This window comes from Caretta caretta, chromosome 6 (assembly GCF_965140235.1).
Source record: "Caretta caretta isolate rCarCar2 chromosome 6, rCarCar1.hap1, whole genome shotgun sequence".
In the NCBI taxonomy this organism is placed as follows: domain Eukaryota; kingdom Metazoa; phylum Chordata; order Testudines; family Cheloniidae; genus Caretta; species Caretta caretta.
The window spans coordinates 18537260-18555715 of record NC_134211.1 but is presented as its reverse complement, the minus strand read 5'-3'; the positions used below and the strand labels follow the sequence as shown (position 1 = coordinate 18555715).

The 18456-nt window shown below is 42.3% G+C and overlaps 1 protein-coding gene across 12 annotated transcripts in view; it reads left to right on the top strand.

Moving 5' to 3' along the window:
• PPP6R3 (protein phosphatase 6 regulatory subunit 3) overlaps window positions 1-18456 on the top strand; it is a 138600-nt gene that overhangs the window by 95651 nt on the left and 24493 nt on the right. For 7 of the 12 annotated variants that reach the window (XM_048855292.2, XM_075129297.1, XM_048855302.2 and 4 more), the window contains 3 exons: window positions 670-755; window positions 6401-6487; window positions 16484-16581. In XM_048855292.2, coding sequence (XP_048711249.2) covers window positions 670-755; window positions 6401-6487; window positions 16484-16581 — 271 coding nt within the window. The remainder of the gene's footprint in view (window positions 1-669; window positions 756-6400; window positions 6488-16483; window positions 16582-18456) is intronic. The other 5 variants (XM_048855303.2, XM_048855297.2, XM_048855296.2 and 2 more) reach the window with 2 other exon arrangements.

The window sequence follows — 18456 nt, the reverse complement described above, 5'->3', positions numbered from 1 at the left end:
CCAGCCCCATCCCAAAGCCTGCACCCCCAGTTGGAGCCCTCACACCTTTTCACCCCAACCCACTGCCCCAGCCCTGAACCCCCTCCCACACTCCGAACCCCCCACCCCCACCATGTGAATTTTGTTATGTGCACCAATATGGAGGTGATGTGTCACATATCACCTCCATATTGGTGCATATAACAAAATTCATTCTGCATGTGTGGGAAAAATTAGAGGGAACATTGGTGGCTTGCCCTAATGAAAACTACGCAGAGTCAAGCATCTTCTTTCTGGAGAATGTCTTATTTACAAAGGTACTTCTAGAATAATCTCTCCAGCATAGGCCTTCTCAGTCTCAGCTGTCCCTTGTGTTGTTTCTTGCAGTGTTAATCTTCCCCAAGTCCTCACGTGCTCGAGGTTACTCCCACATTCCTTATACTCATGTACAGTTACAGGTTTACTGCACCAGTGAGCCATTGAGATTGTCATCTAATAGACTGGCAATGTCTGCCTGAAAACCACACCTTGTTAGCATAACCAGTGCCTGAGAATTTGCAATTGTATGTGTAGTATAGCATTTTCTGCAATGATTTTTGCAAGTTTAACTTTGGGAGCTGTGAAGAGAGTGAAAACTAACTGCCTTGAGTGACATTGGTACTAAAACTTTTTTCCTCCATTTTACTCTAGAGCTTCCAGATGATGTCAGGGAGCGATGGGAGACGTTCTGTACAAACTCCTTAGGAGAAACTAACAAAAGGAACACAGTGGATCTAGTAGGTTTTGTAAGATGAAGTTTGAAAAGTTACTGCTGTTATAAGGGCATCCTGTTCCTTTCCCATGTGTCAAGGATACAGTTGCACTGCAGCCTTTTTGGCCATCATGCTTCTAAGACAGAATGTCAACAAACCTCTCAAGTAGCTGCACTGTGGAATTGGCACCTCCCTGGCTTCCTTTGCAAATATGGCTGCCTTATTGGCAATTTAATATGGTTTTGCAAGGGTATTTGCAGTTGGGCTCATATTGTATTGCACCTCACTCTTAAAGTACCACCCAACAGAAAGATGTCACTTTGGGGTCTTTGCAAGTCCAAAACTGCTTGAAAAATTGAGACTATAAAATTGCTGAAGCTGGGGTTTTTCATATACAGTATGTAAGCAAACCTACGTACAGTTAAAGTGAAACTGCTTCCTGCATCATTGAATGATGCACACAAATACCTACCTCACTTTTAATGAAGAAATACAATTTTGTCTTGATTAGAGTCCTGTCATGACTATTCTGTTTTGCACGGAGTGATTCAGAGATTACATTGGCCTTCTAAAGGCTAAACACCTCTAATTGTGAGGTGCAGAAATAGTCTTACACAGAGGCAGCATTTTCTGTTTGTAATACTTAAAGTCAGAGTGTCTGTGTAATAGCAGTCAAGGCCCTCAATTCAAAATAGGACAAACTTCTTCTTCTTTTTTTTTTTTAAACTGAGGTGGTTGCCTACTTGGGCCTCATTATAATTGTTTTTAAAAATTTCTCCAAGAATCACTGGTTTATTTGTGGGTTCACTAAGTGGCAATGATACATCACGAATTTGGACCAAAAAATGAATAAAGATTGTTCTTAATTTATTAAAATTTTCAGGTGAGAGTACAACAATGCAAGATTCACAGCAGAAGGCAGTGTATGAAATAAAAATAATACAGAACCCTAGAGTTGCCTAACAAAGGCATCAAAACAACGAATTCATGGGGTTTTCTGATATCTGTAATGGGTACTGGTCAGAACTGCATTGGATATTTATTCAAGAAAACAGTGCATCCTACTGGGGAAGAAACATGAATTTTTGGGGTCTAAACCCTTATTGGAAATGACCCACGGGTCTGCAGTGTGATTCTGATCCAAGTTATAATCTTCATAGCCTCCTGACATTTAGAAATGTTGCATGGTTTAGGTAAATGTGTGGAACAATTAAGTTTCTTTGTTTGAGAAAAGCTTTTTGTTGATCCTGGGGTAAAACAACCTGCCTCGATTAATAATAACCTAATCTGAGAAACAATAATCCAAAATATAGATTACTAGTGTTGTGCTGTCTGGGCCTCCAGTAGGTTTTCTTACAAGTTTTTTTTTCTGTAGGTCATCCTAAATTTTTAGGCCAGGTAGACTACTGGATTATTAACTTTGTTTGCTATAGATATGCCCTATTCCTTTTAAAACTGTATACCCAACAAAATTCCAGCCAGAGTCATGCCAACAGAGTTTAATGCTGAACTGTCTCATGTTCAGTTCAAATAACTTGAATTAATTGCAGGACTCCTAGATCTTCTGTAGTAGATCCCCTTGAGTCTGACAATGGCAAGTCTCACAAATTGGGGTCTGATCTCTCCAAGAACACTAACTGATCTGACATAAACTGTAATTAAAATAGCACTTTTAAGCAGGTTTGCTGTTAGATGTTCATTGAAATAACTAATCATCATAAAGATCTCCAGTTTTTCATGATTATGGTATCCCTTCCATCAAAAATAAAAAGCCTTTCTTACATTATTACTTTGGGGCCTTTAACACAATTCTTATTTTGAAAATCTTAAATGGTTAAGGAAAGCAAACCCAGCCTCTGTCTTATACAGCATGAAGGGGTCTTTTTTTGTGTTTTATGTTGGTTTAAAAAAAAGTTGGAAATTGGCTAGTGAGTAACTTAGAGTTTCTGTAGTTGTACTGATTTACTCATGTCTTATTTAGGCTTGGCAGAGTTCAGTTTTGATTTTTTTTAAAAATAATTTTCGAATCATAGTATTGTAGAATCCTAGAAGATTAGGGTTGGAAGAGACCTCAAGAGGTCATCTAGTCCAACCCCCTGCTCAAAGCAGGACCAATCCCCAACTAAATCATCCCAGCCAGGGCTTTGTCAAGCCAGGCCTTGAAAACCTCTAAGGATGGAGATTCCACCACCTCCCTAGGTAACCCATTCCAGTGCTTCACCACCCTCCTAGTGAAATAGTTTTTCCTAATATCCAACCTAGACATCCCCCGCTGCAACTTGAAACCATTGCTCCTTGTTCTGTCATCTGCTACCACTGAGAGCAGCGTAGCTCCATCCTCTTTGGAACCCCCCTTCAGGTAGCTGAAGGCAGCTATCACATCTTCCCTCACTCTTTTCTTCTGCAGACTAAATAAGCCCAGTTCTCTCAGCCTCTCCTCATAAATCATATGCCCCAGTCCCCTAATCATTTTCATTGCCCTCTGCTGGACTCTCTCCCATTTGTCCACACCCTTTCTGTAGTGGGGGACCCAAAACTGGACACAGTACTCCAGGTGTGGCCTCACCAGTGCCGAATAGGTGGGAATAATCACTTCCCTCGATCTGCTGGCAATGCTCCTACTAATACAGCCCAATATGCTGTTAACCTTCTTGGCAACAAGGGCACACTTTTGACTCACATCCAGCTTCTCATCTGCTGTAATCCCCAGGTCCTTTTCTGCAGAACTGCCGCTTAGCCAGTCGGTCGCCAGCCTATAGCAGTGTGCGGGATTCTTCCTTCCTAAGTGCAGGACTCTACACTTGTCCTTGTTTGAACCTCATCAGATTTCTTTTGGCCCAATCCTCCAATTTGTCTAGGTCACTCTGGACTCTATCCCTACCCTCCAGTGTGTGTACCTTTCCCGCCAGGGTAGTGGATAAGGTCTATATTTTTAAGCTTTTCTAATTTTTTTTATCAATTTCAGTTTGCACAGTTGTGCAAAACGATGGGTTTTAAGCATTCTTTTCCAATTTTCTCTTTAAATTTTCACAGTTTTGGTAAATTATGGAAGGGTTGGACAAAGGCGGGATCAGAGAATTTAATGACACATACTGAGCTCCAAAAAGGTGAAACTTGACCATTAGAACACAAATATCACCATCACATCTAAATATTAAAAATAAATGTCCTTTAATTCAGCTCCAATTTGCCTATCTGTAAATTTTGATGGATAGAAATATTTGTTCATCGGTTTGTTTGTGTTGTGAAATTGCAGTTTACTGACATTTACTGATTTAAAAAAAAACAAATCTCATCCTTCCAAACCTAGTCTTACAATGATAGTGATTGTTAGTAGGACATACTGACTTTTTTAGCTCAATAAATTGGTTGTTAATACTAGATTTCTATGGAGAAAAGGTATGCATTTAAAGATTAACTCATGTATCCTAATGGTAAATTGCTCCACTCATGAGACATGAAAAATCTCAAGAAGACAGACATTAGAACCGGTAGTGAATACACAGTGGGTACTTGTAAACAACACTAACAACTTCTTAATTTTTCTTCTTAAACTGTAAAAACTGTTTTGCTATTGTCTTTGATAACTACTAGAGAAAGAGTTCAGATACTGGTCTTTTAATATAGTACTTACTTGAGCCTATTGTCTGTGTTAAATGAAGAGCTTGATAAGAATCCTGAAGTGTTTGTTTCTTGCAGGTATGCCTAAAATTGGTTTCAAGCTCATTCGGTTAGCTGGAATTTTGACTTGAGGATTTAAGTGTTTACTTTGGTTTGACTTTATTTCTATGTTTTAGTTACCTGTTTACAGATTTACTGGTTCGAATTTAAGAAACTTGAAGTTGAAACAAAAGTGATTGGGATTGTGTTTAATCCTGAACATACGGTTTTGGTAGACTAGAAAGCAAGATCAGATGACACGATTTACTCCGTTCCGTATTATAATGTCTAATTGAGGCTTAACTATTTTTCAAGTGAAAAATATACTGTATGCACAATCCACACTATAATTTATAAGTAATTTTCAGTTTACTGTTGAATTGTTCCAAGGATTCATTTGGTTACTTAAGTTGCTTAAAATAAGTAGTATTTCATTCCCCTGCGGTGCCCTGAATTCAAAAACATTGAATAGAAAAATCTTGCTGTTTTACTTTTACACTTCTAGAATTCTTCCTTTGATCTCAGATTATGGATAGTTTTTAGGGGGTGAAACTGATTTTTTGCTGTGCATGAATTGAATGTTAAAGGTATTCGTTGTATAGGCTGTCATATTTATTTTAGAAAGTGGATAATTTGTTTCAAAATAACAAATAAAAGAATTGGTCACTTTCCTCTATGCCAGTGGTTTTCAACCTTTTTTCATTTGCTGACCCCTAAAAAATTTTGAATGAAGGTGCCAGACCCCTTTGGAAATTCAACCTGTGGTCTGTTGGCTCCTGCCGTAAAAATCAGACTGAAAACTGATTGAACAAAATTCAACTATAAACATTACATGTTCTCGGCACAGCGTTTGACAGTGTGACACAGGGCGCTAAACTGTGGGTTTCTACAGTAATGACAACACTTCTGGGTTTGGACCTGTAGGTGGGGGTATTCACATACCTTTGATCAGATAAATGGAATACTTTTTCTTGGATCTGAAACTTTATTTTCATAGTCACCTTTCTCTGACCCCTTAGCAGGGCCTTAACCAGAGCGGGGTAGCCACCCATGGTGCAAAATCACAGGGGTGGAAAAATGATGAAAAACTGCAGGGGGCGCAAATCTGCTTGCTCACCCCAGGCACTAAAATGCCTAGTTTTGGCTCTGCCCCTTAGACACAGTCTGTGGACTGCCAAGGGTCCGCAGACCACAGGTTGAAAACAACTGCTCTATACAGTGTTTTAGTTTTTATAGAAAGCATTTATAAGCCTGATCTTAGTAAAGTTACTAGGTGCTGAGAATTAATTAGGAGTTGTGGGCATTCAGCACTTTTGAGACTCAAGACCCTGATGTGTAACTGTAAAAATGTGGGGTTTTTTATTTTGGGTTTTTTAATGTGTTTTTCCCCTTGTTAAATCGTCTCCAAATTTACGGGCACATAACAATTGCTATATTGGACACTGGGGAGTCAAGTCACTGGTTGACTCCAGCAATGGCCAATGCTTCAGTGGAAAGCAAATTCAGCTTCCACCCTCAAAAACAGTGTTCTTATTCAACTGTGTAGTGCTGTAACTAGGTAAAAGGTGTTTTGATTCACAGTGGATGATTACTGCACCCAATTGGTAGAATTGTTAATAAGCACACCTTCATGGCAGAACTTCCTAATTAATCGGAATAATTTCATATTGTATCTAAATGGTAAGATATAGTTTTGCTCCAGTGTTGTCCTATTTGGCCAGTTTGGACCTATTAAGTAGCATTAACTGAAGTAACTCTAGGGTTAGTTTTGCTAGATGTTGAAGATGGAATTATTCCCCAAAGGTGTCAACCACTAATGTAATGGCTGGTGACAGGGAGATATTTTAGTGGCTGAAATATATGCCCTTACAGTTGAAATAGTGTGTTTGCTGGGATAAAAATATTCTAGTTCATCTTTTTGTGATGAAATTAATGACCTTGCATAATAATTCTAATTTACACAAAGCCTTTTGTTTAATTAAATAGGTGTCTAAACTTTTTTTGTCTAGGTTACTACCTGCCACATTCATTCGTCCAGCGATGACGAAATTGACTTTAAAGAAACTGGTTTTTCACAGGATTCTTCTTTGCAGCAAGTGAGTTAAATTCATTTAACAGTGTTGCGCACAGGTGTGCCTTCTTTGTAAAAGTAGCTTTCCTGAGAGGATTTTTGTCTTTGGAGATGGGTGGTTGCATTTGATGCAAAACACAATTTGGAGAATTCAGTGGTGAAACTGGAAAGTGTATAAAAAATCTAGGCAGTGTGCAGTTTAAATTTGTATACGTATTTATAGTTTAATTGACAGTGTTACAGGATTTAATATGGTGATGCCACATGAGTGTTGTTTTTGAGAGCACCAACTAACTGTACAGGGGTCTGCTTGGTCAGCACTTTCATTTAGAAAATAGTTTTTGGAAGCATTTCTGCTACTTGCCATTTTTGATGGGTGAAGGGTGACAGCTATTCTGTACTAGCATTATTCCATTTGCAATGTAAGTCGTCTTTATTCCTCTGTTGGCCCTGGAGGAAAGTAAAAGCTGTGAAAATCTGAATACAGTGTACATTGATTTAAATCTCCAATCCTAAAGGTTCTGTAGATTCAAGTTACAAAACAAGTTTTTTAAATTGCTGCTTGTACCATTAGATGTTTGTAACTGCCTCAACCCAAGCACTATAGTCTGTAGTACTTAAAGTTTATATACCTTTATCATTTATATAAAGTACAGTTGTTCCAAAAGCTTGGTTTAGACTTTTGTTAATTATAGAAACTATAGTTAACTTTCTCGTGTCTGATATTTCAGTGATTTGAATTTTAATTGCACCAATCTAGATTTGATGGGGTCAGTGTCTTCAGCAAGGTAGCAGCTTCTGTAGGAATGTGGAATCTTTTAGGAAACCCTTCATAGTCTTCAAGCACCATCTTCTGACTGTGTACTCCAGTGTGAGCTCTGCCTAGACTGTCACAGCAACTGCATGTGTTTAGGTAGTTAATCCAACAGAGATGCAGATGGACCACTGCTGTTGCATCCTATTTGGGGTAATGTGTGACACAATCTTTTCAGTGTCTTAACAGAGTTTGTCACGAGGCTTGTCCTTTTTAAGCCTAGAATAGGGAAGTGTGTACCTTGATACTGTCTCTTCTGTAGAAAACTGAGTATGACGTGAAAGACAGTAGACTGGACACACCATTGTAAGGTAAAGCAGATCAGTTTTCCAGAATAAGTGGAGGCACTGTAATGTCTAGCACCCTGGTAGTCTTTTCCTTCCACTCTTCTTCGAGAGCTGTCCCTGTAGGTGCTCCACTCTAGGTGTTGGTGCGTCCCTGTGCCTTCGCTCAGAGATTTTTACAGCAGTATTCGTACTGGTCGCGCATGTGCAGAGCTTACCGCTCAGCTCTGAGTACCTTAATAGTACACGTGCGCGACCGGTCCCTTCAGTTCCTTCCTTCTCTACCGTCCCCGGCCTGAGACGGAGCTCAGCAGACTTGTTAGAAAACTTTTTCTCCCTTGTTACTCTTACCCTTTTAGATAGATAGTTTACCAATAGTGTTAGTTATTAGTGTTACCAGTAGTGTGGTTTTTTTAAAAAGAAACATTCTCTTAGTTCCTGTCAGGCCAGCCGCTTCTGACATGTCTGGCTCCCCAGGCTTTAAGCGCTGCTCTAATTGTAAGGATGCCATCCCTCTGTCTGATGGCCATTCAAAATGCATAAAATGTTTGGGGGGGTCCCACATCCCCCCAAAATGTGCCCATTGCAGCAAACTTAAGTCTAGGGCACGAAAGGACAGGGAGTTGAGGCTAAAGCTGCTCCTACTGCAAAAATCCTTAGGGTCAGCTTCAGACCCAGGCGCTGATTCCGGCTCTGCTCCACACCACAGCCCCTCCGCCTCTAAGAAGATGAAGAAAACTTCAAAAAAAAATCACTTTGCAGGTGACAGAAGGCGAACTTTGCGGGAGAAGGCTTCTTCTGGCAGATCTACCACCTCCCTCCCAGCGCTCCCTTGGCTGAGCAGTTTTGATGCGCTGGGCTCCTCTGGTGCTGCTCGAAACCTGTCTGTGGCTGCAGCGGTAGCGCAAAGCTCCAGTACCGAGGCTTCGGGCTTCCAGTTGCCTGCCTCTCAGATGGCACCTTTCAGCACCACGGTGGAAGTGGTGCCAACACGTGCGGACCTGCCTGACCCCCCCGCAGGCTATGGCACCGACACCTGCTGAGCTGGCCGGCAGCCAAATGACTTTAAAGACACCGTTGCAGAGGAACTTTTTGTTGCAGCAGATTCCTCTCACAGAGCCCTCATCACACAGAGGAGCTTCAGCACCCCAATTTACGCAGTCAAGTGACCTGCTTGTGTCACCTATTCTGCAGTCACCCTTACTAAATGCCTGCTTTTCGCCAAATGCTCAGCCAGGGTCCGAACAGCCTTCCTCCAGTGAGGAGGAGGCTGGTCTCCAGGAGGTTTTTCACCATATGAAATCTCTCCTCCTCAGACCCCAATTAGTAGAGGTCATAGACACATCACCTCGTCCTACTCTCTGGATCCTGCCCCGTGGTGTGTAAACCCGTGGGTGGTACCGCCTATGCCCTTCCCACCACAGTGGCAATATTGGGCCCCGTGGGCATCCTATCCTCGAGACCGCACTCACTATGCAACCTCAACCAGGCCCGACACCGGCCCAGCACCACAAGCTCATGAACCTGCCACTGATGCCAGTCACCAGACAGCACCATCACAAGTGCAGAATCAGGCACGACCTGTCTCTAACCCAGTAGACCCAGTTGTTATGCCTGACGAAGCCCTGCTTCCTCCTCCCCCGTCAACTTCAGATGACTTTTTTCAAAATTTCAAGACCTTTTCAAAAGAGTGGCAAGTGAATTAAGAATTAATCTGGAGGAGGTTCCTTAAATAGCAGCATGAGTTAGCGGACATCCTGCAGCCGCCACCTTCTTCCAGGATTGCATTGCCGATCAATCCAGCCCTTCTGGAACCTGCCAAAGCCATCTGGCAGACTCCTGCTGCAAGCTTACCTACCTGCAAAAAAGTGGACCGCAAGTACTTCATCCCTTCCAAGGGCTCTGAATTTCTTTTCACTCATCCAACACCTAATTCACTGGTGGTTGACGCAATCAGCCAAAAGAACAAGCACCAGTATCCCTGCTTCATCCCAGCCAATAAAGACAATAAGCGTTTAGATCTGCTTGGACATAAAGTATACGCATCCTCCACGCTACAATTTCGAATTGCTAATTATACAGCCATTCTGGCAAAATATGATCACAAAAATTACAACAAATTCTTGAACTTGATTGAGGACATTCCAGAAGCAAAGAAACAACAATTCACTGCTTTAGTCTGAGGGACAAATCATATCCCATACTGCTCTTCAAGCGGCCCTTGATGCGGCCAATACTGCAGCAAGATCCACCGCTACGGCAGTAGTCATGCGCTGAGGTTCGTGGCTCTCTTCTTCATTTCCTCAAGAGGTCCAGACTACTGTTGAAGACCTTCCATTCGATGGCGACAAACTCTTTGCCTCTACAACAAATGACGTCCTTCGCTCAGTGAAGGATTCAAGGGCAACTCTCTCTGGTCCTTAGGAATGCAAACCCCTATGACCAGAAGGCAACAATATAGATACCAAACTTACTACTGTCCACACTACCCCACAAATGCCCAGCACTTCCAGAGATCACACAGCCAGCAGCAGCAGCAACGCCAGATACCAGCATCGCCGCTCCAATTCCGCATCAGTGTCTCAACCCCCGCTGACTAACAAGCAGATTTGAAGCCTTGGTTGAGGGTTTAGAAAACAAAGTTACCACTTCAGCACTTACACCACCTGTCCCTACTTTTGGACATCGCCTACGACTGTTCTTCCATCAATGGCACAGCATTACCGCTGACAAGTGGGTTTTAGAGGTCATCACACTTGGCTATTCCATCCCCTTCCTATCCATGCCTCCTTCCCCCCACCCTTCCCGTCCCTCTTCAGGGACCCGTCTCACGAGCAACTGCTCATGCAAGAAGTACAACATCTCCTTCTATTGGGAGCAGTGGAGTTTGTGCCCGAAAGGCCCAGAGGGAAGGGGGTTTACTCCCATTATTTCTTAACAGAAAAGAAAACCGGGGGATGGCAACCGATCCTTGACCTCAGGTGGCTCAACAATTTTATCAAGAAACAAAAGTTCAGAATGGTGAACCTCGCCACCATAATCCCAGCGCTGGAGCAGGGTGATTGATTTTCAGCCCTCAACTTACAGGACGCCTGTTTTCATGTGACAGTACATCCAGCCCATAGACGCTTCCTTCGTTTCACCCTCGGCTCGACACATTTTCAGTACTGGGTACTACCCTTCGGCCTATCCACTGCCTGCCCCCCCCACCCCCCCCGTTTTTGCCAAGCTCCTGGCTCTAGTCACTGCCCACCTCAGGAAGCAAGGAGTCATAATATTTCCTTACCTAGACAACTGCCTCCTCAAAGCCTCGACGCTCGACGAAGCGCTTTGATTCACACAACTCACCGTTGATTGTTTCCTATCCCTCGGCCTACAAATAAACAACGACCAATCCACATTAATTCCTACCCAGCACCTGGAGTTCATCAGAGCACACCTCGATTCCCGGATGGGAATAGCATCTCTCCCGTCCGATCGCTTCAACACCACAAAGCAGCTGGCAACAAAACTTTGCAACAGTCCTCAAGTTACCGCTCGAGACTGTCTACGACTACTAGGTCACATGGCCTCATGCACTTTCGTGGTCCAAAATGCATGACTCTTTATGAGGTGCTTCCAAGCTTGGTTGGCCACGGTTTACGGACCCAACCCTAAACAAACCCCTATCCATACCTTTCCCAGTCAAAGACTGTCTCCTGTGGTGGACTGTTCCCTCCAACCTCTGCTCTGGAGTCCCCTTTCTCCAGGAAGCTCCATCCATCATGACTACCGATGCATCCCTCACAGGGTGGGGTGCTCACATGTTGGCCCCTATCGAAAACCTCCCTGCACATAAACGTCCTGGAACTTCGAGCTATAAGCAATGCCTGCCGTCACTGCCTCCCCTTTTTAATCCGGCACCAACATGTACGGATAATGACAGACAACATCGCCTGCATGTTCTGTGTAAACAGGCAGGGACGAGTTCGCTCTCATTCGCTTTGCACAGAAGCTATGAAACTCTGGAACTAGTGCCTTGCGAACAATATCCGGATATTAGCCGCCTACCTTCCCGGGGCTATGAATACCACAGCGGACGAATTAAGCAGATGCTTTCCTTGGGACTACGAATGGGAGATAAATGAAACGATCACCACCAACGTATTCCGCATTTGGGGCTACCCAGCCATAGGCCTCTTTGCAACTGCGAAAAACACGAAATGCCCCAAATTTGCTCCAGAGCAGGACCGGGCAAACACTCCCTGGGAGATGCATTTATGATTCCATGGCACCGGAACTTACTCTATGCTTTTCCCCCATCCCAATTCTCCACAGAGTTCTGACAGAAATACGAACAGATCGTGTCAAAGTAATCCTGATTGCCCCAGCATGGCCCAGACAACCGTGGTTCCCATTCCTCACAAGGATGTCAGCTCAACCACCAATCTCGTTGCCTCTCATTCTGAACCTCCTATTGCAGCAACATGGCCGATTTCTCCATCCCAACCTGTCCATGCTTCACCTCAAAGCTTGGTTCCTACATGGTTCTCCCAAAACAAACTAGCATGCTCTGATGAAGTCCAAAGAGTGCTCCTACATAGCAGAACACAATCTACTCGCACCACCTATCTCCAGAAATGGAAGCGATTTACACAATGGTGCTCAACTAAACTGTCTCCTATGTCTGCACCTCTTCCTCTTATACTCGACTACCTGTTGGACCTCAAACAATCTGGCCTTTCTTTTAGCTCCATCAAAGTCCACCTAGCTGCTATTACAACCTTCCACGATAAAATTGACAGTACCTCTGTTTGTTCATCCGATCACTAAACGTTTTCTCAAAGGACTTCAATCCCTATACCCAGACGTTAGACCTTCTACCCCTCCATGGGACCTTCACTTAGTGTTATCTTGCTTAACTCAACCATTCGAACCCCTAGCCACTTGCTCCCTCTTACACCTTTCTATGAAAACAGCATTCTTAGTGGCAATCACTTCTGCCAGACAGGCAGGAGAAATAGCAGCTCTCATGGCAGACCCACCGTATACCCTATTTTTTAAGGACAAAGTTACCCTTCAGTTACACCCCAAATTTCTTCCATAGGTCCATTCGCCATTCCACATGAATGAACCGATACACCTGCCGACCTTCTTTCCTAAACCACATGCGAACTCATTTGAATCCACCGTGCGTGCTCTAGATGTACGCAGGGCTTTGTCCTTCTATTTGGAGAGAACCCAAGCCCTTTAGAAATTCTTCTAGACTCTGTCTCCATCACGGAGTGATCCAGAGGAACACCTGTTTCCACCCAGAGACTTTCAAAATGGATTTCTGACTGTATCCGATTCTGTGATCAGATATGGAAAGTTACGCCTCCAGCAGACATCAGAACTCACTCCACTAGATGGATGGCTACCTCCATGGCTTTTCTACACACAGTTCCCCTGACTGACATCTGTAAAGCAGCCACTTGGTCTTCTGAACACACTTTTGTTAAGCGCTGTGCCCTTACTCAGGGCCCCCTCTCGGATACACGATTAGGCAGAGCTGTTTTATCCACTGCATTTCTACCCAATCCGAAGTCCCTACCTCCTTGAGATGCACTGCTTTTAAGTCACCTGGAGTGGAGCAGGCACAGGGACAGCTCTCGAAGAAGAGGAGCGTACTCACCCTGTGCAGAAACTGACGTTCTTCGAGATGAGTGTCCCTGTGGGTGCTCCACTATCCACCCTCCTCCCCTCTACTTCGGAGTTGGGGTAGCCTCCGTTGTAGAGAAGGAACTGAGGGGACCGGTCGCACACGCGTACTATTAAGGTCCACTCAGAGCGGGGGGGCAAGTCCTGCACGTGCACGACTGGTACGAGTACTGCTGTAAAAAATCTCCGAGCGAAGGCGCAGGGACGCACCAACGCCTGGAGTGGAGCACCCACAGAGACACGCATCTCGAAGAATGTCAGTTACTGCACAGGGTGAGGAACCTCCTCTTCTGAGCTTCTGGGAACCTGTTAACCTTTCTTAGGTGGGTTTACTTTGTTTGCCAGATTGACTGAGGCCCAGACCAAAACAGGCAGCCTCCACCTTTTCTTTTTTTTTTATTCTTCAGCTTCCTGACTAAATTCCATTCTATTGTTCGATTTCTCTCTACTGAAGACTCTTCAATCTAGAAGTGTCTTCATTCTGGCTGGCTGTCTGATCAGTGGAATGCCTTAGTCAGTTCAATCATCAGAAATAATTTTAAAACTCTATCATTTTGAAAGGAACTTTTGTTAATTCATTCTCAGGGCAGTTTTTTTGAAAGACCTTCCTTACTTTAAATATTAGGGGGAGAGTCTGCTGCCTCATAACTGGAAATTTGTTCTCCAATTTGCAAAGCACACATCAGGAAAGACTTTGTAATGCACACACAAGTAATCCCAAACATTGAACTCTGCGGGCAAAATTTAAGATTCCATCTAGTCTAGTGGTGGTAAGAGTAGGAGTGATAGTGTAGACCAGCTGCTGGCATTTTCACTACTGTGTTGTTTGGATCTGCTGTGAGCAAAGTTAGATGACATAGTGGTAAAAATTCTGACAACCAACCAGTGTACACTAATGCTCCTACAGTTGCTAGCACCAGAGGAGCTGTGCTGATGCTTATGCAGTATCATGAGATTTCCAGAAAGTTGCTGATAATAGGCACAGGTAAGGAATAAATGCAAGTCTGCATAACTGAATATGAAAAGTGGTGTTTTCCTTTTAATGGAAATCTCTCCAAATTTATCTTCCAAGACCTAAGTAAAAGCTCAGGCTGCCCTAGATGATAACACCTAAAGTAGATTTGATCATGATGACTCAGGCAGAAGGGATCTTTTGGAAATTTTCTTTAGGGGCCCTGGATAAGAAATTAATATTTATAATCCCTTAGGTGATTTTTTTTATTACTTGCCAACTGTTTTTAACTGTATTTACACAACCTGTGCAGGCAAAATGTTTTTCTTTCTTTGGATGGAGAAATCCATTCCTTTTTATAAAGTAAATCTTCAGACATGTTTCATAACTTTTCACACCTGACTTCTAGCTTAATTTATGATGCCATAAAGATGTTAGGCTTGCGCTACTACCTTTTTTTTTAAGCAGCATTTTTAAAGGTAAAATTGACTCCCCCCTCTTGCTTGGTGAGCTTTGTTTAGGGAAGTTCATGACAAACCCCAAAGAAGCGTCTCGTGCTGTAAATCTGACTGCAGATTCCTTTATTTTAAGGGCAACAAGCAGAAGTATATCAGCAATTCTATTCATTTTCCACTTTGCAAAGCTTGTATCTGCTTTTGGCCTGTCAAAATATCAGCAGACTCTTGGCTGACTATCTCTAAGAATGCTTCTCTGGGGTGCTCTTTCCCACTATTAGGCTTTAAAAGATACTGCCACTAGGATAAGTATATATTTGATAAAACAGAAGTTGCTACCTGCACGTATTTCACTTGAAAACTGATAGAATTGATTAACTTTTCACCATTAATTTGGTGGTTCTTTCATCGTTCCATTTATCATTAACATAACACCTTTATGAATGTCTTCTCATCCACATGCATTCAGTAATAAGTTCTCTTCATCCATAGCTATCAAAGTACTTCACAGAGGAAGTGTTTAGTGCCTTTCTAAAACACAGTAATGCTTTATATGGACAGTCAGCGCAGGAAGAACAAAGGCTGAATATTACTAGGCCAGCCATATGTTGTGCCCAGCGTAGTGCTGTCTACTCTAAAAGACTTGAGGGATTGATTGGCACTTGTGAATGTTTCAGGTCAAAATTCTACCTGAAACATGTAAAAAGGCAGGTTTCTCCAGTGGCTGCTTGGATGGAGGTTCCCCTTATCCACTCCCAACTCCAGGAATGTGGAAAGCTGCCATAGTATCCCTCTCCAGTCTTTCCTTCCTCATCACTGCCCTGTTTCATCTTCCTCCAAGCTCCTCCATAATTTCCTGTCCCCAATCCAATCCTGTGTTTTTCCTTCTGCCATCACCTATTCCTCTACACCTTACCTTCTCAGTCTCTCTCCTTAGCACCTTGCTCACCTGGTCCTTTTCAGGCCATCTCTGGCTTCCTGTATTCCCACATCCTGTCTAACTGATTAACCATACAGTCTAGAGAGTGGCTATCTTCCCTGAGGGTAACCTGGCTTCAGTTTCATTTAAAACAGTGAAGTGGCAGTCTCCCTTCAACATGCAAAGTCTGTAGAGAATGGTGACTGTTTTGGCAGAGCGCAGTTTGGCTTCATCCCCACTGAAAATAATAGTTACTTCAAATAAGGGAAATTTCACAAGTTTTAAAGCCAGTAATCTAAGGTCTGTTGAGACTATTTAAAAACAAAAAGAATCTTAAACCCCCCCAAATCTCATGAGATTTGTGACAAAATTGTGAGAGTTGGCAACATTAAATTTAGATGTGTGGTGTGTCTGTATTAACTCTTTTTTGGTTTCCACTTGTGTTTTCTTTGGGGTAATCGAGAAATACTGTTAGATCGTATAGTTGAGATTGATAACTTCTTACCCACACATTTTTTTCTATTTATAACAATGCCCTGCTCTCCCCTCTTCCATGAGTTATGTGATTTAAAAGTTTCATGTTGACAAGATTGAAGGCAGCTTTTCTCCTCTACCTAATAAGCTGTCCTGTCACACAGAGTCCTGGGAAATGAATTTGGAAAGGTAGTATTTAAAACCACATGTAGAGTGAAGATTAACTTTCCTATTAGAGTTGCTACCAAGCTGCCATCAAAGCCATCAAATGTGGGTCAGTGTGTATTCAGTGTCTGAGATAATTTATAGATTTAAAACAAATTAACTTTTTATAATCCCCTGTGTTTAGATTAACAAAATTTATTTCTGGAGCAAAATGGGCAAATAGTATTCAGAGTATTATTAGAATCTTTATATCACTGTCGTTGGTCCTGGGATTGCCAGGCCTTTTCTGATTATCAGATGCAACAAATGACGTCCAATTTTATTGACCAGTTTGGCTTCAACGATGAGAAGTTTGCTGATCAAGATGACATTGGGAAGTAAGTATGACTTTATGCTGGTTTTAACTTGGGATTTTCTTCTTTATTGCATCATTTCACATTTGACTATGTCCCAGTGATTAATTGCAGCCTTGACTGATGCCGAGCTGTCTGCATTTGGCCTTGTTTATCAGTACCAGTGTGGTCAGTTCTTATACTGAGTGCTCCGGGAAGAGCAGATTAGCTCCCCTGAGCAATTTTTCAAAGCAACACTATTTCTTTCCTCCCCCATCCCACGGTAGCTATATAAGAGAACACATTGCTTGTGACTATATAAATAGACTTCCTAATAGCAGACTTAACCTATGGATCTGTTCTCTTAAATCACAAGACCATTGGCACATGGCTCTGGTGTGGGCAGAATTCATAGGTGGGATAATTTTTAGGCATAGTAGATAGACATGGGGTATATTCTACATCATGGTGCATAGCATAAATTAACTTTTCCTGGCAAAGTTGGCAGGAGCAACACATCCATGAGTGTTCTTTTCTGTAGGGGACAGTAAGGAAAGGCTTCATAAATCTATCTGTTCGAGAGCAAAGCAGTTCAGACATACATTTCTACAGTTAGGGTAAGTGAAGAACCTAAAAATGGGAATAGTTTTGGTCCAGGTAAAACACAACCCAAGAATCTTTAGGATGATCCCTATTTCTTAGAATAAAGTAAAATGGACCATGCTTTTGAGAATCCCTCTTGGAAAATGGAGTGAATTGGAGCTGGTGATAAGTGTGGTAGTTTCTATCTAATACCCAAATTTTATTAAATTGAATTAAGTGTGCATGGCACAAAATAAAGCAAAGTATCCCTTGAAAACAAATTTGAAGAGAGTCCAAGACAGCCAGTTAAATATTAAAGGCAGATTAGTGTTGTCATACTGATTGATACCTTACTGTAGCTTGTCTTGCAAAATAGTATAGGAAACTAATTGAGGTTGACTCCTGCCTTCTCAACAGGGAAGGGAATTATATATGATGCCTCTGAGTGTAGAGATGAAGATTCACTTTCATGAGGTGGGAGTCTATAGAAAAGAGGTCAATTTAAATTAGTTAAATACACTTGGGTAGCAGTATTTTTGGTATATACCTGTCATAGGAGCTAGCACACTATACTGCTAGGGTGAGTCTGTCAAGAAGATGACACATAATTAACAAAATGCTTATATAAATATAATGCAGATCTCTTGAGGCGTACACGCTGCCTAGATGTTATGCCTCTAGCTACCACTATGAATTTGATCCCTATATTGCCCATCAGAAACCACACGAGACTCATAAAAATAATCATATATGGGAGTAACTGTATTGCTTGGAATCTTATCTACTTTCTAGCTGTAAACGCTGGTTATTCTTTACTTGTGTGCATGGTGGATCAATTATGTGATTCTAGTCCTTTATGTAAAAGGAATATTGTTAAAATTGTTGGGCCGAAAAATTGATCTGCTTTGACATTGAAGGTCATAATCCAACAAAAGTAAATGCTGTTTCTCTTCTACCCCCTCCTCCAACAGATCTTTAATGCAGTGAGGATTTAGGGGAAGATTAACAAATGCACAGCTAACTTTAAACTCACTCATATACGTGCTTAAAGAGAGAATACCTGTGAATTGTCCTGAAAGGCTGGCAGACTTTTCCCCCTATTTCACACCTGCAGGAAGGGTATTTTAGACATGAGGAGTACTGAATGTTTGCAGTCCTTAAGATGAAACTCTGCAGGTGGGCTCACTGTGGAGAGGTCAGTTTTTAGGCCTAAAGGGACAATAAATGTTAGTTTTTGAACTTAGTATTTCACGTGTGAAATTGTTTTCCTTGCTGTTCACTAGTCAGTAAGAAAAGGGTCATCAGGTTTATTTGTTTAGGAAATAAGTTTACAATTAA